This window comes from Mustelus asterias, chromosome 8 (assembly GCF_964213995.1).
Source record: "Mustelus asterias chromosome 8, sMusAst1.hap1.1, whole genome shotgun sequence".
Classification (NCBI taxonomy): domain Eukaryota; kingdom Metazoa; phylum Chordata; class Chondrichthyes; order Carcharhiniformes; family Triakidae; genus Mustelus; species Mustelus asterias.
Window position 1 is genome coordinate 54889744 of NC_135808.1, and position 25144 is coordinate 54914887.

Consider the following 25144-nt stretch of genomic DNA (forward strand, 5'->3'; position numbering starts at 1 on the left):
GAGAGAGTTGTATGAAATGTACAGGCAGCAAGAAACAGATCAGATGCTCGACGAGTATAAAAAGTGCAAGAAGCTACTTAAGAGGGAAATCAGGAGGGCTAAAAGAAGACATGAGGTTGCTTTGGCAGAAAGAGTGAAGGGAAATCCAAAGAGCTTCTATAGGTATGTTAGGAGCAAAAGGATAGTGAGGGATAAAATTGGTCCTCTTGAAGACCAGAGTGGTAGACTGTGTATGGAACCAAAAGAGATGGGGGAGATACTAAATGTTTTTTTTGCATCCGTATTTACTGAGGAAACGGGCATGGAGTCTACAGAAATAGGGCAAACAGGTAGGGAGGTCATGGAACCTTTACAGATTAAAGGGGAGTAGGTGCTCGCTGTCTTGAGGCAAATCAGAGTGGATAAATCCCCAGGACCAGACAGGGTATTCCCACGGACCTTGAGGGAAGCTAGTGTTGAACTTGCAGGGGCCCTGGCAGACATATTTAAAATGTCAGTATTCACGGGGGAGGTGCCGGATGATTGGAGGGTGGCTCATGTTGTTCCGTTGTTTAAAAAAGGTTCCAAAAGAAATCCGGGAAATTATAGGCCAGTAAGTTTGACGTCGGTGGTGGGCAAGTTATTGGAAGGTGTGATGAGGGATAGGATCTACAAATATTTGGATAGACAGGGACTTATTAGGGAGAGTCAACATGGCTTTGTGCGTGGTAGGTCATGTTTGACCAATCTATTAGAGATTTTCGAGGAGGTTACCAGGAAAGTGGATGAAGGGAAGGCGGTGGATGTTGTCTACCTGGATTTCAGCAAGGCCTTTGACAAGGTCCCTCATGGGAGGTTAGGTAGGAAGGTTCAGTCGCTAGGTATACATGGGGAGGTAGTAAATTGGATTAGACACTGGCTCAATGGGAATTCCAGTGTCCAGCCCACCAGAAGCCAGAGAGTGGTTGTGGAGGATTGCTTCTGTGTGGAGGCCTGTGACTAGTGGTGTGCCGGTGTTGGGTCCATTGTTGTTTGTCATCTATATCAATGATCTGGATGATAATGTGGTAAATTGGATCAGCAAGTTTGCTGATGATACAAAGATTGGAGGTGTAGTGGACAGTGAGGAAGGTTTTCAAAGCTTGCAGAGGGATTTGGACCAACTAGAAAAATGGGCTGAAGAATGGCAAATGGAATTTAACGCAGACAAGTGTGAGATATTGCACATTGGAAGGACAAACCAAAGTAGAACGTACAGGGTAAATGGTAGGACTCTGAAGAGTGCAGTTGAACAGAGGGATCTGGGAATACAGGTACAGAATTCCCTAAAAGTGACGTCACAGGTGGATAGGGTCGTAAAGAGTGCCTTTGGTATATTGGCCTTTATAACTCGGAGTATCGAGTATAAAAGTTGGAGTGTTATGGTAAGGTTATATAACCTGGTGTTGTTAAACTTCTTACTGTGTTTACCCCAGTCCAACGCCGGCATCTCCACATCAAGGTTACATAAGGCATTGGTGAGGCCGAATTTGGAGTATTGTGTACAGTTTTGGTCACCTAGTTACAGGAAGGATGTAAATAAGGTTGAAAGAGTGCAGAGAAGGTTCACAAGGATGTTGCCGGGACTTGAGAAGCTGAGTTACAGAGAGAGATTGAATAGGTTGGGACTTTATTCCCTGGAGCGTAGAAGATTGAGGGGAGATTTGATAGAGGTGTATAAGATTTTGATGGGTATAGATAGAGTGAATGCAAGCAGGCTTTTTCCGCTGAGGTTAGGGGAGAAAAAAACCAGGGGGCATGGGTTAAGGGTGAAAGGAGAAAAGTTTAAAGGGAATATTAGGGGGGGCTTCTTCACGCAGAGAGTGGTGGGAGTGTGGAATGAGCGACCGGATAAAGTGGTAAAAGGGGTCACTTTTAACATTTAAGAAAAACTTGGACGGGGTTCATGGATGAGAGGGGTGTGGAGGGATATGGTCCAAGTGCAGGTCAGTGGGACTAGGCATAAAATGGTTCGGCACAGACAAGAAGGGCCAAAAGGCCTGTTTCTGAGCTGTAATTTTCTATGGTTCATATTATAAAATAATATGGTAGCATTGGAGAAGATGCAAAAAAGAAATTGATAGCAGAACTAGGAGGGTAAAAATATCAAAGTATGAACCTGCTGGGGCACTTTTATTCAGAAAAGATTGAAAGTCAACCTGTTAAAGGTCTTTAAATTTATGAAAGTGTTTGACAAGGTAGATGTAGATGAGACGTTTCTGCTTATGGGGGAGTCAAAAATTAAGAGACAGTTACTAATAAATAATGCAAGGAATTTGGGAGAAACGGCTTTACCCTGAGAGTGGTTAGAACTTGCCACCACGAAGAATGGTTGAGGCAAATAGTATCAATGCATCTAAGAAAAGCTACATAAAAGCAAGATGGGGCAGCTTTATGCTCGTAAAGTGGTGGAAGGATTGTCTGGAACATAAATACCAGCGTACACCAACCAGTTCGATCAAATGAACTGTTCCTGTGCTGTAAATTCAATGTAATACTGTTACCCTCCCAGTTTACATTAGATGATGTTCTTGCCCCAGATGGTTTTACACCTCTTATGTTGGCATCACTACGAGGCGGTGGGCTGGACACTGGAATTGAGGAGGAGGAGGACACCGAGGACTCGTCAGCCAATGTCATCACTGACCTTATCTATCAGGGTGCGAGCCTGCATTCCCAGACAGACCGGACGGGCGAGACATCTCTCCATCTGGCTGCACGCTATGCCCGAGCAGACGCAGCCAAACGTCTCCTTGATGCAGGTGCTGATGCCAATGCCCAAGACAACATGGGTCGATCACCTCTCCATGCAGCTGTGGCAGCGGACGCACAGGGGGTGTTCCAGGTGGGTGTGCGCGAGGTGGGGAAAGCCAGGGTCACTGAACAAACTAAATGCAGTTAGACTTTAGGTAAAGCCCATCCCTCTGACGGTTCCTTACTCGAGCTAAGAAATGCCACTGTTTTTAAAGTTTTTTTTATTTCCATGCATTTGAGGACTTCTGAATATTCTCATTTTTGATGCAAATAGCCCAGAAGTTCCTAGATTGTACCTTTGCAGAACTGGCATCATGCTTCCACCCAAATATCCTGAGAATTGCATTAGCAATTGTCGGAATATAAAAACTGGCATAATATCTGCATAAGCAATCACTACCCAAGGAAAATGTAGAACATAAATCATCCATCTTCCTTCTGTACCTGATTAATTTCGTGAAAATTACCTAAAGTTTGAATCCATCATTTGTGCATGTTACACAAAGCATGTTTTAGGAAATGCAACTGCAGAAATGTGTTTTATTTTAACGTGAAATCTGTTGCCATAAAAATGCATTCAAAGATATAGAAAATTTGGTTCCAATCTTGGTGAGAAATCTTTCTGCAAGTTTAGATTGCTGTCCATCACCAGGAATAGCTATTCTGAACGCCGTGACATTTGAAATGTTTGTAAACGAGCAACAGAACAAAACAGATGTGCATGCAGGCAACTGGCACTTTCTGATCTTTTGCATTGGATGGTAGAGCAATGTTATTCAGCCAAGGGGGAGCCAAGATCAGCCATGAATGGCGGGGCAGGCTCGAGGGGCTAGATGGCCGACTCCTGCTCCTACTTCTTATGTTCTTATGTTTGTGGCACACACAACTCAGGGACATTCTGACGTGAGACACTTGTATGTAAATTTTCTCAGAAAATATAGCTCTTATTTCATAATTACACAAACTTTTCAGAAAATTCTAGACCAATAACTGCTGCCCAAAAGAACTGGCAGACTTTTTCTCAAACCCTTGGCATTTTAGAAATTGTAGGGAAATCTCAGCTTTGTTTCAGAGTGCGAGCACCTGTGGATCATGTATTCTCCCTTGTGTCTAACAGAGCAAAATAATAGATTGTTAATCCCCTGAGACAAAGAGAAGTTGTTTGTCTGATCCCAAATTCCAGCAGTGATTCCATCAACCAAGAATATCCAGCACCCCAGTGTTCTTATCCTAATCAGAATACCCTGCTGTATACCCTACCAGACATCATGATGTGCTGTGTGGAATGGTGATTACCTTGTCCCAAGGTTCAGTTTAGGGTAAAGCAATGAATGATCTTTGTCCCTTGCTGGCTGCATTATCTATGCAGGTAAGTGGATGCAAGGGGAAACAGGGACTGGATTGAGGGATGGCTGCTCTGGGTGCTTAACTGAAGGTATGAAAAATGGATCTCTCTCCTGGTATAGATTCTGATCAGAAACCGGGCCACTGACCTGGATTGCCGAATGAACGATGGTACCACACCACTGATCCTGGCTGCCCGCCTAGCTGTCGAAGGAATGGTGGTTGAATTGATTAACTGCCATGCAGATGTTAACGCTGTGGATGATCATGGTAAGAACAGACATGGGATTTAAAGAAAATATTCTCATTTAAGTCGGGCCTTTCATGATTTCATAAACAGAAGTGAGATAAATCATCAAATAATTTTTTTTAGTGATGTTAGTTGAGGGATAAATGTTGGCCAACGCAACATTTCTTAGTCAGAATAATGAAGTCTTTTACGTCCACCTGAGAGGGCAGATGAGGCCTCAGTTTAATATCTTGTTTGAAAGTGCGGTGTTCCTTCAATACTGCCACTCGGAGTGTAAATCTAGATTGTGTGCTTCAGTCTCTGGAGTGACACTTGCAACCACAGCCTTGTGACTCAGAAGCGAGATTGCTCCCCATTCATCCTGGCTGACACCTCCTCATGTATGAGGTGAGATTTCTTTCTGCAGTAACACCCCTGTTTGATTTTCACTCCCCTCTATAATATATTACCCACATGACAAGATGGGGGGCAGGTTTGCAAAATTTCCTATCAGCTAAACTCTCCTATGTACTTCAAATCAGCAAAAAATATATTGACAAGTGAGGCATGAGCATGTTAGTCATTGAATATGTAGTAATTGTGATCTAAAAATAGTTTGGAAAAGGGACTAAAGTGAAAGTCAGATGAAATTGCGATTGAAGGAATTTTTACTGGGGGGAGGGCTAGTTGAAGAGAAACTGGACTAACATTGGGGTATCTTAATCCAGGTTAATCTATCTATTATCTGCCTCTTGCACTGTAGCCTCTGCTTGTGTATGCGGTGTTGGAAATGTGTTTAATTTTAATTAGTCATTAAGTTACTTTGGTTGTATTACATTCACATCTGATCCTGTGCTTTGCAATGGAGTAACACACTCTTTAACACTTTACGGTAATGCTCTCCCTTCAGGTAAATCAGCGCTTCACTGGGCAGCTGCTGTTAATAATGTAGATGCAACCCTGGCTCTATTGAAGAATGGAGCCAACAAGGACATGAAGGACAACAAGGTACTGAAGTGTTCAGATTTAAACCCATCTCCAATTATAAATAGTACATTCTGATCCAGGAGGTGTCAACCTCTCGTTAAATGCCACTGACTCCTACCATCCACCTTTCCCTGAGATGGCTCTTACCATTCAGCACACGTGACTGAGGGCCTTACAGGTATCCTGCCTGTGTTGCTCTTCACCAACTGAGTTTCCCAATTAACACAACTGGTTTGTGAGAAGTCTGTGGGCACGTGATATAATTTCACTCTTTCTCTTCCCTCACCCTTGCCATCAAGGCTTGTTTATTGTTCCTTGGGTGTTAACAAGATTTTGAATCTAGATTAGAAAGGTGAGGGAGGTAATGAAGGTAAATGGATGTAAAGCTCAGCTTTAACATGCACTTTATAATGACGAACAATGAATAATGATCAGGAATTTATGGGATAGATAGAAATAGAAAAATGTAGAAATTGAGTCTCAAGAACAATGCATAAAGACATCAGGGAAATCATAGGAAATGTCGGGTGTACAATCTGGCAGATGCATCAGAGAGAAAAATGGGGACGTTATCATGGAAAGGGACCAAGTCCTTGCAAGATGGACTGAATATATACAAAACTTATTTGAGGACAGCAGACAAGAAAAAAAGCCAACAGTTAACAAAAAGATGGATGGTCCAAAGAGTATGAAAGATAAAACAGCAATAAATAAAATGAAAAACAACAAAGCCAAAGGCTCAGACAAAATAGTCACCAAACAAATTGAAAGTTTAGAAGACTTTGGAATAGACAAACTGACTCTCATCTTTAATAAAGTTTATAAAACAAGAGAAATCCCAGAAGACTTAAATAAATCAACATTTATTGTGCTCCCTAAAAGCCTAGAGCAATTGAATGTGAACTCCAACAGTCTGATGAGTCACGTTACTAAGATCTTTTCAAGTACTGACATTCCTAGATTATTAGTTAAGATATGCTGGTGAAACTTTTCTTGATGCCGACTCTGAACAGAAACTGCAAAAGATTTTGTATAGAGTAGTGAGTGAAAGTGATAAGAAAGGGCTGAGCCTAAATTGTAAGAAAACAAAATGTCCAATCAAGAAGACAATCACACATGAATCTAAGATAGCAGAGAAGAATGAAAAGGTAACATAGGTAGACAAAATTTCTTACCAAGGAAATATGTTAACATTGGACAGAGTGCGAGCAAGAAATAAGATGAAGGATTGAAATGGCCAAAGGGTACATTCAAAAAATGAAAAAGATTGTGATAAACTCAAAATTAGCCATGAAAACAAAGCTGAGAATCCTGGAGTGTGACCCCACACCAATTTTGATAAACAGAAATGAGTGTTAGATGATCAGTAAAGCAATGCAAAGAAGAATTGAGGCTGCAGAGTTGAATAATGAAAATATCTTGGGCACGTCACACTCCAAAAGAAAAGGTGCTTAAAAATAATCTGAGAGCACAAGAACTCTGCTGAACAAGATCAGGAAGGAACAGTTAAAATTTCTTGGGCACCTAATAAGAAATCATGATCTAGAAAGAGCCTCACAAAATGGATGAATCATCAACGAACTTGATCCACGTCCCCAGGGCAAGATTAACATGGTCGCCAATGTCTTCTTAGAGCATAGTGCCTGAAATGAAAGAGAGAAACTATTTCTTGTGGTGGAGGAATCCAGAACATGGAGATGGGCTCAAAATTTGAGCTCAGCCATACATGGATAGTGTCAAAAGGTAGCAGATATATGGAACTCTTTTCCCAAAATGATGTGGTCAATGGAAAATTTCAAAACTGGAATTGAGAGATTGCTATTGGGCAAGGGTAATAAGTGTTACCAAACTGAGGATTTTAGATGGAGTTCAGATATAAATCAACCGTGATCTAATTTAGGAGCAGAAATGATTCAAGGGTCTGAAAGGCCTCCTCTTAGTGCTATGTTCCCAGGAGTGGGAGCTTTGATTTTTCTTCCCTAAACTGAGAAATATATTCCCCCTCCTGTGCTCATTGCTACTTGCCTAGTGTTCCTTCAAGAGGATTGAAACTTGCCCCAGTGATGCATGGTAAATGTGGCGAAAATTAAATTTTGCTGACTTTAGTGGGTACCTGCAGTTGTTCTATGTAACTCTCAATTTTTGGCCTACAGGAGGAGACACCCTTGTTTCTTGCTGCCCGGGAAGGCAGTTTTGAAGCTGCCAAAATCCTACTGGACCATTTTTCTAACCGTGACATCACCGACCACATGGACAGACTCCCCCGCGACATTGCGCAGGAGCGGATGCATCACGACATCGTTCAACTGCTGGATGAGTACAACCTGGTCCGGAGCCCGCAGGGCCCAGCCGGACCCATGATGGGACCCACGGTGTCTCCAATAACCTGTCCAGGTGGCAACTCCTTTGTGAACCTCAAGATGACCCCCATGGGCAAGAAGGCAAGACGGCCGAGTGCAAAGAGCCTCACTCCAGGCAATAATAAAGACTCCAAGGAGGCCAAAGCCAGGCGGCGGAAAAGATCTATTGGCAATGATAAAGTGGTCCTTGTGGAGAGCTCGCTGACTCTTTCACCAGTTGAATCACTGGAATCTCCACATACCTACTTGTCCACCACATCGCCACCTCTACTGACATCATCAGGCGCTTTACACCAATCACCGCCAGCGTCTCTCCATCCATCCACTCCAGTGCAAAGCCAGCTGGCAATGTCCTTCTCAAACATAAGTGAAATGAAAAGTATGAACATAGACTCCAACACAATCCTGAGTCAGGTCCTCCCCTCCATGTCCCATCCTTCCATGGCTGGGCAAAGCACCAACCTGGGGGTGCCCTTGGGAAGGGTTGAGCATTTGAACATGCAGTCAGAATGGATGAATGGAGTGGGAATCACCACCTCGCAATACAACCCCATGCTAGGCATCCTGCACCAGGTCGCTAGTTCCTACCCTAATATGCATCAACAGAATGCGGTGCTTCAGGCTAACATGCCTCCAGTGCACATGACCATGCTCAGGGAGCACTTACCACAGATACTGACCTACCAGCCCATGAACAGTGGCGCATCGCAGTCAGTGATACAGCAGCAGCAGAACTCTCAAGTAACGCAGCAGCAAGGGCAGCCTTACTGTGGCTCAATGACACCAGTGCCTGTCGGCAACATGCACCAGATGCCTGAGATTGTCCAGTTGTCAAATGGCCAACTGAACAATTCCATGCTGTCCACAACCCAAGAGGGTCAGGGATCACAGACCACCCTGCCGCCTTACCATAAGCTGCCAAGCTCAGTGCAAATTGATAAGTACCCCACCCCGCCATCTCAGCACAGCTATGTTTCAGCGACAGACAACACCCCAAACCACAATGTTCATCTCCAGAGTGAGCACCCATACCTAACACCTTCTCCTGAGTCTCCCGATCAATGGTCCAGCTCCTCTCCACATTCCACGTCAGATTGGTCGGACATCACGCCCAGCCCTGCTCCGATTGGGCAGCGTCCACAGGTTTCTCACATTCCAGAGCAGCAGAGGAGCAACATGCAGGTATTTGCCTGAGCACTTGTGATGAGAGACTTTGTCTGACTGCCTGAAATGAAGGAGGAAGAATTCCTTGTACTTTTGGTCAGGAGATTTCCCCTTCACTTGATTGTGTAGCAAGGAGGAGAGGAACTATTCCTATGAAGTACTCAACAAGTCTTAACAAAGGTCAACTCTCTAGAACTCTAGGGACTCGAGATGCAACTTGTGTGTTTTGAAGAAGGTTTTATTTATTTAATCACTGATGTCACTGCCCATTTTCACCTGTGTGTGACATTCTTTTAAACTCCATTTTTAGTGGCACAGTGCTTTGAACTTAAGCAACGTAACTTTTTTAAAACTTGCAATATTGCCACTGGTGTCACCCTGCATTCTGCACAGTTCCCTCCTCAAAACTGAGAACTATTCTAGTTGAGGACTCGAGCAGAGCTGAAATTAAGGTTGGGCTCATGCGATAAATTGCCTTCTCGTATGGTTCTTGAGAAATCAAACTGTATAACTTATTATCGAAGGAAAATGCAACCTTGACGGTTTGTTTTGTTTTTGGATGTGGGGAGGGTGGGAGAACAGGGCAGATGCTGAAGTTCAGTGGTTCACATTTCCAGCTTAAGTCCTCTTTCCATTGCCAGTTGCATTCACAAGCTGACCTGTTATTTTAAGTTGCCTTTATACTGCTTCCATGATACTAACATTCCTAATGTAAGTTGGTAGTGAATGCCTCCCTTGCCAGCAGCACTGTGGAAGAGGGATATGGCAGATGGAATAGCTTTGAATTATTGTTCTGTTTTTGTACTGATTTACTTTTAAATGTGTAAGACGCCAATTTTTAATCATTCCTGAATCCCTTGAGTCCCCTTAAGTATAACATTTCTGATAAATCACTTAGTTAGATTTGTCAAAAGATTCTTAGTTTCTGCCTTATTTAAAGAAGTGGATTCATAACTTGATGTAAATGCTCAGCTTTGGCAGCAGTGACATGATCTTAGTAATCAGGTTTTTAAAAACCATGCTTATACCCCAAATCGCTCATCAGCTGGCCTGCTCTGTGCAGTAATTTGGCGAGAAGACCGTGTAATGACCTTGGCGCGCTCAATGAGGACAAATCTCACTGGGATAAATCTTTGACAAAGTTACTTTGGCCTGTGTGGTGGGGGAGAAGGTTGCTCCATTTCTGGATATCGCTGCTCTCAACCCTGTTGCCTGCAGAACTTTGATATTTGGTACTCAGTGAGAATCTCATTACAGATCTAGACCAATCAATCTCATACAGGCCAATGAAGTCCCTATGAAGAATGGATAATTCAAAATAATTGTTTCCTTTAATGTGAACTTGATTCAACTTGGGTTCTTATTTTATATATTCTCTCTAAATATATCTCTGTCTCTCAAAATGCTCCAGGGATTATCATTCGATTGAACTCGCCATATTGGAAGCTTAAGTGAAGTAATAAATGAAGTTTAAGTGTGAGGCCATTCACTGTTACAATTAAGGTAATCCACAGGGTCTGCACTCTGAAAAGCAATTGCTGACCCAAATCTTGACAGGGACAATTTCCTTTGCTTAGTTACCCAATCTGTTAAGACGGTTAACTAATGAGTTGTGGGTCGTATAGTGTATCCTCCCCCAACTGCTGATGTTGTCACGTTATTCTCCGGTTAGCAGAAGGGACCCAATTGGCATTCTCCGCAATAAGTGTTGCTTTTGCCATTTGGTCCAACAACGCACAAAGATGCCAAATGTTTGGATGGTTGACAGGGTCAGAGGTTTGGGTGATATCACAGTCCCCAGAAGGTTAGAAACTTAAAAGTGCTTTCCCACCATCTCTCCCTTGAGTGGGATTGACTCAGCTTGTGCATCCTTCACCCATTCTGTCATTGGAATCGTTACTTTTTGAACTTGTATCTTGCCAATTTCTGGAGCTGAACTAATTTTTTTTATACTTGTAATAATTCTAACTTTTAGTTGTACTTTATACTAAGATGAAGAAACACAGTGTTAAATTGAAAAGAAAAATCCCAAGTTGAGAAGAAAACCTTGGGGTTGTAACATTTCACTGCACTTATGAAACACTAGAAAAATCTTCAATCTGTAAAATTTACAGGTATTTAGATTGTTATGCTAGTATTCCAGAGATTCAATGTAGTTTTCTAGATTTATTTTACCACCCCAGAAGATATTTGGAGTTGGTGCTTTTTTCTGTCGAGCTATTAAGTTCCAGTCATAACCTGGAGATTAAAATTCCTTTCACTTTCTCTGCCCACATAATGTATATTATTGTGAATTTCTGAGAGAGATAAAATTATGGTTTTTGTACTTTCTGTGAAATGTTTGTGGAGGGAAGCATTGAAGAATCAAACATTTAAAAGGTACTTTGAATGGAAGCAGGGGAATTCAGACAGATCTGTTTCAACCACTTGTTCTTGAATTACTTGTGATATTACAGCTGGGTTAGAGGGCATGACTCCGTAAATAACTGAATGTTAGAGGTAGGCGTTCAACCAGTGGGACTCGTATACCAAACAAGCCTGCTCAAAACCAAGTCACAAAGGAATTTGTTGAGCAATATGATCTAACGGATGGTAACCTTCCAATTCCATTTAATGTAAGGGTTCAACCTGTTCCATTTTGTAATGGTATCGAGGGCACCCACAAAATTTCTGCTTATTGTAATGTTTTCTAAACAGATTTTAATAGAACTGTGCAGGAAGTAGAATATGTGAGTGGAAATCTAGCACCAATGGACATTTCCATTTTTAGCTTATTGGGCTGAATTGTGAATTCTTATAAATTTAAGTTCCCTCACCTCTCTCTCTCTCCCTGCCCTCCAACCCCCCAAAAAAACAATAGCAATAATGTACAAGCACTGGTACATTGACTATTCAGAAACACTTCAGTCCAAAACTTGTGAAGTTTCTGTGAACCAAATCAGCAACGTGTAATCACAACGTCTGTCCACAGAACCAAATTGGCCACTCGGGCTGCAGAGAGAGTTAGTGCTGAATATATTTTTTAAGAAAGTGACACTAGTTATAGACAGCTTTCTCCTCGAGGTTTAGATTATGGACCATGTTAGGGCAGTGCAAAATGAGTACTATTCTGTTCCAGTTTGAACTTTTTAAATCTTATTTTTTCTCAGCCTAATGACATTTTCCACAAACAAACCATAAAATCTGGAATCTGCACCTTTCACTTTCCGTCCGTGCAAACATAATAAAGCCCAGATACTAGTAATAAATGCTGATTGTAGCAACTTTTACATTACAATGAAATATCACAACTCTCTTCACTCTGTGGGATGATGCATAATACCACATAAAGCCTGCCTTGCACTTGTTCTTTAAGATTAAGCCCAATAAACTTATAATGCCTCTGTAAAATCCATTGAAGGACCAATGCCACTGTCCATCCCTTTGATAGTATTCTGACAGTTATTCCACCTCCTAATAGAATATTGCACTTTAAATCCATGAGCCACTGATCTGAACAACTTTCAGAAACTCAATGAAGAACAAAGAATGATCCACATGTTTTTAAAACCTCCATTCCTTGAAAATTAGGAATGTTAGTTGAATGTGCCCATACAATTTCGGCTTTACAATAATGCACCCCTCTCAATATTACTTCAATATTAGACCATAAAAATGTGATGCCTCTATATGAAGGTAAATATAAAAATGCAAATAATAGAAGCATTATTCCTCCTGACAATTCCTTCATTTTTGTCTGGTGTAATACGTTTGCCATCACAGGGTGATGTATTTATTCACTTTGTGTCCAAATCATGCCCCATCTAACCTAATGATGTGTTTGTTCACATTGGTATTGAAATGTTCCATCTTCAGTGCTAATGTCCATCTGCCTTGATGAGTGCAAGATATAATGTAAAAAAAACTTTTTTTCATTTATGGGATGTGGGCGTCGCTGGCTAGGCCAACATTTATTGCCATCCCTAATTGCCCTTCCTTTAATTCACTTCTACCATCTTTCCACATCAAGCTAGAAATGGAGATGTCTGGGTGTTGAAGGAGGATGTACTTCATACAGACAATCACGTAACAACTTGTGTGTGTAACGCACAAAACTCAACTACAGTGAAACTACAGAACCAATGGCTCGTGTCTCATGGAGCCAATGAATTGATGTAAATAAGCTAACTTTGTATGACAAATTGTACTTTTGACAAACTTGTACCTTTTTTGCTGTCTTTTAAATGTATATGTACTAAAAATTGCTTATTCATATTAGATGAGCTATTGAACTAGTAGATGGAATACTATTTTTTAATTTTTACATAAACTTTTCATGAGAAAAGTTGTTTCAAATGAATTTCTACAGAAAAGTATTTTTGAAGATTGTGATTTATACATGAAGTACGAAATGTAACATAAGATGTTTAAAATTAGATATTGGTCTGTTTGTTGTCTTTATCGATGGGAAATTAAGCAGTCCACATTTATACAACACCTGCATATAAAACGCACACCAACATACAAATATGGGTGAGTGTAAAAGGAGGAACAAACCATAGGCACTGTCTCTTTAAGCATGTAGTGCTGAAGAGGACCTATACTGATCGAGCAGCTTTCTGGATTCTTTTGCCAGACTCACATCATAAGGCTTAAATCATAGCAATAGTCAAAGGAAGAGAGGGAGGCCATTTAGCCCCTGAAACATGTTTCATCATTCAGTTAGAACATGGTTGATATATCTTCTGAGGTGCAGTGCCCAAAGCTGAATACAGTGCCTCAAAACAAGAGTCTCACCAAACCTCTGAAAAATAACCCCCTCTTTTTATTTAAACTCCCTTGAGGTAATATCCCATTTGCCTTTTTGATTACTTTTTGTCCCAATGTATTGTTTTTTAATTATTTGCTTACTTGGACACTCAAATCTCTCTGCTGCTCTACAGTTCATTGTTTTTAACCAAATAGAAAATAGTGTTATTTATGTGGATGGCCTCACATTTGCCCACATTGGACTCCATTTACCACCGCTTTGTCTACTTGCTTGATCTGCCTATGTGTGGTTGTCCCACTCCAAAACAAGTATATACAGGGCGGCACGGTAGCACAGTGGTTAGCACTGCTGCTTCACAGCTCCAGGGACCTGGGTTCGATTCCTGGCTTGGGTCACTGTCTGTGTGGAGTTTGCACATTCTCTTCGTGTCTGCGTGGGTTTCCTCCGGGTGCTCCGGTTTCCTCCCACAGTCCAAAGATGTGCGGGTTAGGTTGATTGGCCATGTTAAAATTGCCCTTAGTGTCCTGAGATGCGTAGGTTAGAGGGAATAGTGGGTAAAATATGTAGGGATATGGGAGTAGGGTCTGGGTGGGATTGTGGTCGGTGCAGACTCGATGGGCCGAATGGCCTCTTTCTGTACTGAAGGGTTTCTATGATTTCTGTTTTGGATAGTGTGGAGGAGGATAACTCTCCAGGGGTAAGCGACAGTGACCAGGTCACTGGCACAGAGTCAGGCTCTGTGGCCCGGAAAGGAAAGAGAGGGGTTAGGAGAGCAATAGTGGTGGGGGATGTGTCGGTTAGAGGCACGGACAGGTGATTCTGTGAGTGCGAACGGGACTCCAGGATGGTAGTCTGCCTACCTGGTGCTGGGGTAATGGATGTCACCGAGCGGATAGGAGGCATCTTAAAAGGGGAAGATAAAGAAACGGATGTCATTGTACACATTGGTGCAAATGACGTAGATAGGAAGAGCAGGGGGATCCTACGAGAGCAATTCAGGGAGTTGGGAAATAGACTAAAAAGTAGGGCCTCCAGGGTGGCCATCTCTGGGCTGCTCCCAATGCCTCGTGTCAGTGAGGCTAAGAATAGGGAGTCCAATTGAATGCTTGGCTAAAGGACTGGTCCAGGAGGGAGGGCTTCATTTTCCTAGATCAATGGGAAGTTTTCAGGAGAGGATGGCACCTGTACAAGAAGGACGAGTCACAACTAAGTTGGAAGGGCGCGAATATCCTGGCTGGGAGTTTTGCTAGTGCAGTTCGGGGAGGTTTAAACTAGTATGGCAGGGGGGTGGGGATCAAAATATTAGGTCTACAAGTGTAGAGGCTGGGGACGAGCTTGGGGCTGGGACAAGGCTGGTAAAGAAGAAGAGCACTCTGGGGGAGGATGACTTCACTGGGCCTGGAGGTCTGGAGTGCTTATACTTCAATGCAAGGAGCGTAGCAGGTAAGACAGACGAACTTAGGGCCTTAATGCTCACGAGGAATTTGGATGTGGTTGCGGTGACAGAGACTTGGTTGAAAGAGGGACAGGACTGGCAGCTGAATATTCCGGGGTACAAGTGTTTTAGGCAAGACAGAGGAGGGGCCAAAAGAGGTGGGGGAGTAGCAGTATTAGTTGGAGAGCATATTACAGCGGTGCAGAGGGAGGACAATTCGGAGGGGTCGTGTAACGAGTCACTCTGGGTGGAGCTTAGAAACAGGAAGGGCGCAGTCACTATGTTGGGGGTATACGACAGGCCCCCCAACAGCCCAAGGGAAGTGGAAGAACGGATACGTCAGGAGATACTGGATAGGTGCAGGAAAAATAGGGTTGTTGTCGTGGGAGACTTCAATTTCCCTGGTATAGACTGGAAATCGCTGAGAGCTGGGACTCTGAATGGGGAGGAATTTGTAAAATGCGTACAGGAGGGTTCTTTGGAACAATATGTAGATAGCCCGACTAGAGAGGGGGCTATACTGGACCTAGTACTAGGGAATGAGCCCGGTCAGGTCTTCAAAGTTTCGGTAGGGGAACATGTGGCAAATAGTGACCACAATTCTGTTAGCTTTTGGATAGTGATGGAAAAGGATGAGTGGTGTCCCAAGGGTAAGGTGTTGGATTGGGGGAAGGCTAACTTTAGTGGGATTAGGCAGCTCTTGATTGGGAGAGGCTGTTTGAGGGTAAATCCACATCTGGCATGTGGGAGTCTTTTAAGGAACAGTTGTTAGGGCTGCAAGGCAGGCATGTGCCTTTAAAAAAGGATAGGAAGGGTAGGATTCGAGAACCGTGGATAACCAAGGAAATTGAGGGACTGGTCAAAAAGAAAAGAGAGGCGTATGTTGAGTCCAGGCAGCTAAAAACAGAGGGAGCTCTGGAGGAGTACAAAGAAAGTAGGAAAGAACTCAAACGGGGAATTAGAAGGGCAAAAAGGGGTCACGAAATGTCCTTGGCAGACAGGATTAAGGAGAATCCCAAGGCATTTTATTCATACGTTAGGAACAAAAGGGTTGTCAGGGAAAAAATCGGACCTCTCAGGGACAAAAGTGGGGAATTATGCTTGGAGCCCAAAGAAGTAGGGGAGATCCTAAATGAATACTTTGCGTCGGTATTCACAAAGGAGAGGGATGTGTTGACTGGGAGTGTCTCGCAGGGGAGTGTTGAACCGTTGGAGAAAATCTCCATTACAAGGGAGGAAGTGTTAGGTTTGTTAGAGAATATAAAGACTGACATCCCCAGGGCCTGATGGAATCTATCCAAGGCTGCTCAGGGAGACGAGAGATGAAATCGCTGGGCCTCTGATGCAAATCTTTGTCTCGTCACTGGACGCAGGTGAGGTCCCAGAGGATTGGAGGATAGCTAATGTGGTCCCGTTATTTAAGAAGGGTAGGAAGGATAACCCGGGTAATTATAGGCCGGTGAGCTTGACGTCCGTGGTGGGGAAGTTGTTGGAGAAGATTCTTAGAGATAGGATGTATGCGCATTTAGAAAGGAATAAACTCATTAACGATAGCATGGTTTTGTGAGAGGGAGGTCATGCCTCACTAACCTGGTGGAGTTTTTTGAAGAAGTGACCAGAATGGTTGACGAGGGAAGGGCCGTGGATGTCGTCTATATGGACTTTAGTAAAGCATTTGACAAAGTCCCTCATGGTAGGCTGGTGAAAAAGGTTGGATCTCATGGGATAAAGGGGGAGGTGGCTAGATGGGTGGAGAACTGGCTTGGTCACAGAAGACAGAGGGTGGTAGTGGAAGGGTCTTTTTCCGGCTGGAGGCCTGTGACTAGTGGTGTTCCGCAGGGCTCTGTATTGGGACCTCTGCTGTTTGTGATTTATATAAACGATCTGGAAGGTGTAACTGGGGTGATCAGTAAGTTTGCGGACAACACAAAATTGGCAGGACTTGCAGATAGTGAGGAGCATTGTCAGAAGCTACAGAAGGATATAGATAGGCTGGAAATTTGGGCAAAGAAATGACAGATGGAGTTCAATCCTGATAAATGCGAAGTGATGCATTTTGGTAGAAATAATGTAGGGTGGAGCTATACGATAAATGGCAGAACCATAAAGGGTGTAGATACGCAGAGGGACCTGGGTGTGCAAGTCCACAGATCCATGAAGGTGATGTCACAGGTGGAGAAGGTGGTGAAGAAGGCATATGGCGTGCTTGCCTTTATAGGACGGGGCATGGAGTATAAAAGTTGGGCTCTGATGTTGTAGATGTATAGAACGTTGGTTCGGCCACATTTGGAATACTGCTTTCCGTTCTGGCCGCCACACTACCAGAAGGACGTGGAGGTTTTGGAGAGAGTACAGAGGAGGTTTACCAGGATGTTGCCTGGTATGGAGGGGCTGAGTTATGAGGAGAGATTGGGTAAACTGGGGTTGTTCTCCCTGGAAAGACGGAGGATGAGGGGAGACTTAATAGAGGTGTATAAAATTATGAAAGGCATAGATAGGGTGAACGGTGGGAAGCTTTTCCCCAGGTCAGTGGTGACGTTCACGAGGGGTCATAGGTTCAAGGTGAAGGGGGGAAGGTTTAACACAGATATCAGAAGGACATATTTTACACAGAGGGTGGTGGGGGCCTGGAATGCGCCGCCGGGCAAGGTGGTGGAGGCGGACACACTGGGAACGTTTAAGACTTATCTAGATAGCCATATGAACGGAGTGGGAATGGAGGGATATAAAAGAATGGTCTAGTTTGGACCAGGGAGCAGCACGGGCTTGGAGGGCCGAAGGGCCTGTTCCTGTGCTGTATTGTTCTTTGTTCTTTGTCCTTCTGCTCCCATCTGTGTGCTTGCTCTCCCTCCTAACTTGGAAAAACTACACTTTATTCATGTTATTATATGTTGAGGGGCCCCAGAGCAAATCCCTGGGGAATACCACTTGTCACATCCTGCCAAGTAGAATATTTACCTTTTATCTCCACTTTGTACTACCTCTCAACAAATTACCATCCTAAGTCAAGAAGCTACCTCCAATTCTGTGGACACTCATTTTTGCAAGTGGCTTGTTGTGAAAATTTATCAAAAAAACTTATGAATGTCCATATGGATAGCATTCAAGTTATTAGTGACCTCTTCAAAAAACTTAACTAGATTAATCATACATGACTCAAACTCACAGCCCCCTCTGATCAGCTCATTTGTTCAAATTGTCAGTCATTCGACCATCAATAACAGATTCTGGTAGTTTTCCCACAACTGATAAACTGAAAGGCCTTTTGTTCAATAAAAACAGAAAATGCTAGAACTACTCAGCAGGTTTGGCTGCATCTATTTCAGATCAATGATCCCAAGGGTTAGAGATTCTGCATGTTTTAAGCAAGTCTCTCTCTCTTGCATATCTTTCTTTTTATTCATTCGTGGAACATGGGTGTCACATACTTTTTAAAAAATCTTTTGGGGAATAGTGAGGGAAGTGGTGGAAAGATTTCTGAGCTGATTATTAGCCTTTTGAACTGTACTGAAAACTTCATCCATGGCCAACAAGTCCTGGCATTAGACTCAAACCCAGAGTTTCAGGTCCAGCGATTAGGTACACTACCACCACTGCACCACAAGCTTCATTGCAGTGTTAATGTAAGCCTTACTTGTGACTGATAAATAAACTTTAAAAAAAAGAGTAGGATGGGGAAATGAACAAAAGAGAAAAATCTGTCACAGGATGTAGGGCAGAAGAGATTGAATGTTAAAAGGGTGATGGTGCAAGAAAACTGAGCGTGGTAATGGGCAAGTAATGAAACAAAAGAAGACGTGAACAGCTGCTGCCCAAAAGAAAAACAAGTGAGAGAAACCAAAACCCGCAAAGAAGGAGGGAACAAAAGGGGGCAAAGGTAACAATCTGTTAACTTTAAATTCAGCGTTGAGTTTGGAAGGTTGTCGAGTGCTCGACTGAAAGATGAGTCGCTTTCCTCGAGCTTACATTAAGCTTTGTGGAAGAATTCAGGAGACTAAGGACAGAGGTCAAAGTGGAAGCAAGGTGGAAATTAAAATTACACTTAATCACCTGTTTTTTTCCTCCCTTAAATAATGAAAAATATGAGAAAATTTCTAATCTGCTCCTTTCAGTCTGTGTTATATAAGTTTTAAACGTTTAAAGTTTAGTTATTAATGTCACAGGTAGGCTTACGTTTACACTTTAATGAAGTTACTGTGAAAATCCCCTAGTTACCACACTCCGGTGCCTGTTCGGGTATACTGAGGGAGAATTTAACATGGCCAATGCACCTAATCAGCATGCCTTTCGGACTGTGGGAGGAAACCCACGTGGATGTGGGGAGACGTAGAGACTCCATGTAGTGACCCAAGCTGGGAATTGAACCCAGGTCCCTGGCACTGAGAGGCAGCAGTGCTAACCACTGTGCCACCATGCCGTCCATGTATCAGAATCCCTACATAGAAATGTTAAAAAGTAGATGGAGCCGTCCATTTGGCCCTTCAAGCCTGCTCCACCATTCATTATGATCATGGCTGATGAAGTTCAATATCTCTTCCACCCGCTCTCGCTTTGAAGGCCAACATGCCATTTGCCACCTTTACTGCCTGCTGTAACTATGCTTTCAGTGACTGATGCACAAGGACACCAAGGTCTCGCTAAGTATCCACCACCTCTCTCATTTTATATCCATTCAAATAATAATGTCTTCCTATTATTTCTGCCGAAGTGGATCACCTCACATTTATCCACATTATACTGCATCTATGTATATGCCCACTCACTCAGCCTGAACCCCACATCTGAAACATTTTCCTCTCAGCTCACTCTCCCACCCAACTTTGTACCATCTGCAAATTTGGAGATGATACATCTAATTCCCTCTTCCAAATTATAAATATATAATGTGAATAGTTGGGTTTCTAGCACAGATCCCTGTGGTATCCCACTGGTCACTGCCTGCCAATCAGAAAAAGACCCATTTATGCCAACTCTTTGCCTCCTATCTGCTAACCAGCTTTCTATCCACCTCAAGTCATTGCTCGCAATCTCATGTGCTTTAATCTTACATGGTAGTCTGCTATGTGAGACCTTGTTGAAAGCCTTCTAAAAGTCTAAATAAACCACATCCACCAGTTCTCCTTGGTCAACTCTACTAGTTATATCCGCAAAGAATTCCAATAGATTCGTCGAGCATGATTTTCCCTTTGTAAATCCATGCTGATTTTGGCTGATTATACCACTGCTTTCCAAATGCTGAGTGTTATATATCTTGTGTGGCTGGCATCTACAATTATTAAGAGAGACTTCAGACCTTGTTTGGAACAAGGAAGGTATTTATTGACCAGAGAAACTTAGGGACAGGACGTTTGTGCAGCACAAAGGCTGCCCTGGAGCAGAGCCCCAATCTACATGCTTCCAAAGGATTCTGCCTGAGGCCTCCACCCACTGGTGTGAACACTGTGTTTCCATTGGTCCCTCAAGTCAGGTGACCATCTTGCTGTACTGTCTTAAAGAGACAGCCACCACATACACAACACTGAGTTATGAAATCATTGATAATGGACACACAACTTCCCCAATACTGATGTTAGGCTCACTGGTCTATAGTTCCCTGTTTTGTCTATACCCCCCTTATTGAATAGCGAGCTTACATTAGCTACCCTCCAATCTGTAGGAACCAGTCCAGAGTCCAGAGAATTTTGGAAAATGACCACCAATGGATTTACTATTTCCAGTGCAGAAGATGTCTGCACCAACTCCAATAGAGCATCTTAGTCACGCCCTATCCCCATAATCCCATGTATTTACCCCACTAATCCCCAACCTACGCATCTTGGGACAATTTAGCATAGCCAAACCATCTAACCTGCATATCTTTGGACTGTGGGTAAACAGGAGCACCTGGAGGAAACCCATGCAGACATGGAGAATGTGCAAACTCCACACAGACACCCAAGGCCAGAAATAAACCCGAGTCCCTGGAGCTGTGAAGCAGCAGTGCTAACCACTGTGCCACTTAGGCATTGCATAATTCCCAAATCCTTGTTAGCACAATCATCTTCTATTGTCTGATGCCTCATATATAAAAATAATTTAGTATTAAACTAAGTTTTAATTTAATAATAACAAAATCATTAGCGAAAAGTACTAATTTCTTTATTGGTCTACTTCTCATTTGCCAGTGCCGTTTGTTTTCATGTTTCTTTATTTTCTTGTATTTTCTCATTTTTGCTATATTTCTGCTTCCCCCCACCCTGTCTGTGATATTTCTTTCCCTTTATATTTAAAGACCTTGGCAGGGAGAGACGAGGATGAAATTCCATCACTGGAAAATGCTAGTGGTTTGGTTATGACTCTGAACTGGCTATTCCATCTGGATCTGGCTGCATGTCTCATTGCTGAGATGTCACCTCCCCACCCCCGAATCGGAATTTTTAAGTGAAACTGAAACATCCAACCAATCCAAACACTTGGATGCAGCTGTGCGTAGATTTTCTATTTGGCTTACACCTGCTTTGTGAGTTTTAACAAAATGCCCACAGTGCTGGCCCTATCCTTCAACTGAAACACAAACGAGTTTAGGTGCATGTAAATGACTGGCTTGCCTGAACTGTGCGACAAATGGCCATCCAGCAGATGGATGGTGAATTCACCGATGAGATTGGGAACTCAGACAGAAATCCCAATTGAGGCTGTTAACCTGAGAGAGTTGGAGCAGGAACTGTCTGTCCTTCCAGGATTCCAATGCTGTCAGCTCTGGATGTGGGACTCACTGTCTCATGACCTCTGCAAAAGCATCCAGCTTAAATACAGCTCACTTTACAGTGAGTCTGATCTTATAAAGCTAACAGTAACCTCCTGGTCTCTAAAGTTAACGCTCTTATCTTTCTTTTACAACCTGACTCCATGCAAACCTTTAACCACCTTGACTCTACAAAATCTGTGTTGAAGACCAGAATACTCTTACCTGCTGCTATTGACCAGAAGCTTAACCCAGCCAATTGTATCAGTGATGTGCCTACAAGGGCAGAGCAGAGGCTGCATCAGTTGACTCAGTTATCAACCCATCAAAATCATGCCACCATTTATGGGCCTCAAGTCAGAATTCTGGTGAAATGGAGCAGAAGTAAGTCATTCAACCCCTCAAGCCTGCTCTGGTATTCAATTAGATTATGGCTGATCATCTACCTCAACACCATTTTTTTTCCACTATTCTTTAATATCTTTGCTATCTACAAATCAATCTCTGTCACATCACTTTTCGAAGTTGGACATGAGCCATACCATATCTCCAACTTGAAATAGACACGCCTTCCAGAATATATGTGGCAGTTAATCCGCATGAAAGTGAGTACACTCACCTGCCCTTCAGGGTCTTGTCTGCATGTACCATATTCCAACAGTTACCTCAGGTAGTGGTGTACCTGGACAATGTCTTGATCACAGGAACTTTGGAACACAAACACCTCGCAAACCTGGAATAATTCTTACGGATATTCGCAGAGGTCGGAGTATGCTTGAAAAGGGAAAAATGTGTCTTCAAAGGAAGTGCCACGACCTATTTGGGCTAACAGATGGAGAACAAAGTGAGGGCCATGAAGAAGGGACAAACAGCAGGGAACCCTCACAGAATTGAAATCCTTCCTGGGGTTAGTGAATTATTATGGGAAATTTATTCTGAATCTAGTTTCCTTATTGGCCCTCCTGAATGCCCTAATATGGAAGCATCAAAGGTAATCTTGGTGGGGGGTGCCACAGCTGGAGGCTTTCAACAGTGTTAAACGGAAACTTTTTTCCTCTCATTTAGTGGTCCATTTTGACACCAAAAAGGACCTTATTTTGACATGCGATGCTTCCCCTTACAGGATTGGGCTGGTACTGGCACATCACTGGAGAGATGGAGCAAAGACGCCTATTACATACACTTCAAGACCTTCTCGGGAGCTAAGCAAAGATATTCCTAGATCGAGAAAGAGGGCTTAGCAGTTCTGTTCAGTGTTAAAAAATTCCATCAGTACCGTCTATGGAGATCACTTCATCATAGTAACTGATCATAAACCATTGCTGGGATTTTTTAAAGAAGACAAGATAATATCCCCATTGCCTCCATCCAGATACAGCCTTGTTACGGGCAGCTCATAAATACCTCCTGGAGCACCACCCCAGGACCGAATAGCTAACGTCAATGCACTGAGTCATCTGCCATTGCCCATAAGCCTGGCTTTAGTTACCAGCTGTGGAAGAAGTCATGATGACCCTCAATTTTTTGGATACTTAGTCTGTGTGTGCAAGGCAAATCAAGGCCTAGATGCAGAAGGATCCAGTCCTATCTAAATTAAAACACGCAATAGTATATGGAGATTTAGAGGACAGCTCTCAAAGCAAACGAAACACTACTTGACAAAGAAAGACGAGCTCAATTTTGAAGATGGGATCATCCTTTGGAGTTCCCGCATTGTTGATCTTTGCCCCAGGCGACATCTGATACTTATGGAATTACACCATGGCCACTCTGGGATTTCGAAGATGAAAATGTTATCCAGGAGCTATGTATGGTGGCTCGGCCTTGATGCAGACATTACTGCGGGCAAGAGGCTCAGAAACTGCCTCTCCCCCTTACTGCATCCACGGGATTGGTCTTGTCGGCCCTGAGTATGAGTGCATAGACACTTCACCAGCCTTTCTTGCATTCCATGTTTTAATTATGGTCAACGCACACTCCAAATGGTTGGAGATGAATCACATAGGTTCCATCACTTCCCATGCTACCTCCGAGAAACTACAACGAAGTATCTGCAAGCACAGGATACCTGAAGTCCTGGCTTCTGACAATGGCACATAAGGGAAAAAACGGGGTCCAAGTGCAGGGCAAAATTATCAAGAATTACCTGGACCATCTCAGGAGTAGGGTGCCCGTGCCAGTGCAGGTCTCATTACTAACCATGGGAACAACCACTGCCAGCGTTGAGCCACGACTCGAAGTCGACACTACGCCTGGATTTTGGGTGATGAGGACACGGATTCCGAGATGGAAGCAGAAGAGACCAGTGCTGCAACTGAAGCAAAACTTCAGGAAGAACCAGGGTCAGTGGCTTTACGACACTCCCTTCAGAAGTGAAGGTCTCCAATCTGCTTCCCTGATCTAGTCCTGCCTCTAATCAACCCTGGCCGATTGCTAAGCAGTGGAAAAGGCCCTCCCGTGGTAGTGGTGTTGAGGAAGAAATAGACTTGAAGGTGGAGGAATGTTGTGATGGCCAATGGGGATCATCTAATAGATCTCCTGGTAGGCTTCATAGAATACGGGCTCCCATATTAGGCAAGTGGGAGCTCGCCCAATAGAGAAAAAGCAGTCGGGGGTTTAAAACCAGCTGGCTCCACTCAGGCTGGCAGGCGAAAGACTTCAGGGCTGAACTGTATTCCATAGCCGCTGAGCGGCACTTTGAGCATGTTATAAATGAAGGGTGATGGTGATGGAATACCGCCCTCAGTCAGATTATTACAGGTAGCGAGAGACAAAAAGGAAAAGAAGGTAAGTAGCGTTGTTAATAGCGGAGAAAATCAGTACATTCGTGAGAGGGTCTCAGATCAGAAGATCAAAGCAGGTCTGAGGAGCTAAGAAACAGCAAACATTGGTGCAATTTATAGGCTACCAAACAATAGTGGTAATGTCAGACCTGGTAGAAATAAGAAAATTAGAGATGCATGACATCACAGGCAAGTTGTAGTGGTAACTTTGGGTTGAAATGCACCAACACTTTTGATTTCTTCAGTGTATCTTTAACTGACTGATATGCTTTTTTGCACTTTGATATCTTTGCCCTCCATCTTCTTAGATGCCTGTGTAAACCCTTACTGTTGAGCACATGGCCTAATATTGCATTGACGTTTGACAGAAGTCACTTGTCTTTCCTGACCCAAAAACTGCGCCTACAGGCATTTCAATGTGGCTTCTAGGTCACGTAAGTGTTCCTGTTTGTGGATGCAGTGATCAGGATGTCATCAAGGTAACATTATACCCCTGTAGACTGCTAAAGATCTGATTCATGGGCCTTTGGAATAAAGCTAGTGCTGTGAAGTTTTCCCAAAAGGTTATCTCTTATAGCAGAATAGGCCTTTAAGTG

General features: G+C 43.2%; 1 protein-coding gene across 2 annotated transcripts in view; it reads left to right on the forward strand.

The window, feature by feature from the left end:
- LOC144497167 (uncharacterized) overlaps window positions 1-13258 on the forward strand; it is a 146976-nt gene extending 133718 nt beyond the window's left edge. For both annotated transcript variants that reach the window (XM_078217971.1, XM_078217972.1), the window contains 4 exons: window positions 2559-2863; window positions 4239-4386; window positions 5256-5353; window positions 7486-13258. In XM_078217971.1, coding sequence (XP_078074097.1) covers window positions 2559-2863; window positions 4239-4386; window positions 5256-5353; window positions 7486-8886 — 1952 coding nt within the window. In that variant the 3' untranslated portion in view covers window positions 8887-13258. The remainder of the gene's footprint in view (window positions 1-2558; window positions 2864-4238; window positions 4387-5255; window positions 5354-7485) is intronic.
- Window positions 13259-25144: the final 11886 nt, after the last annotated feature.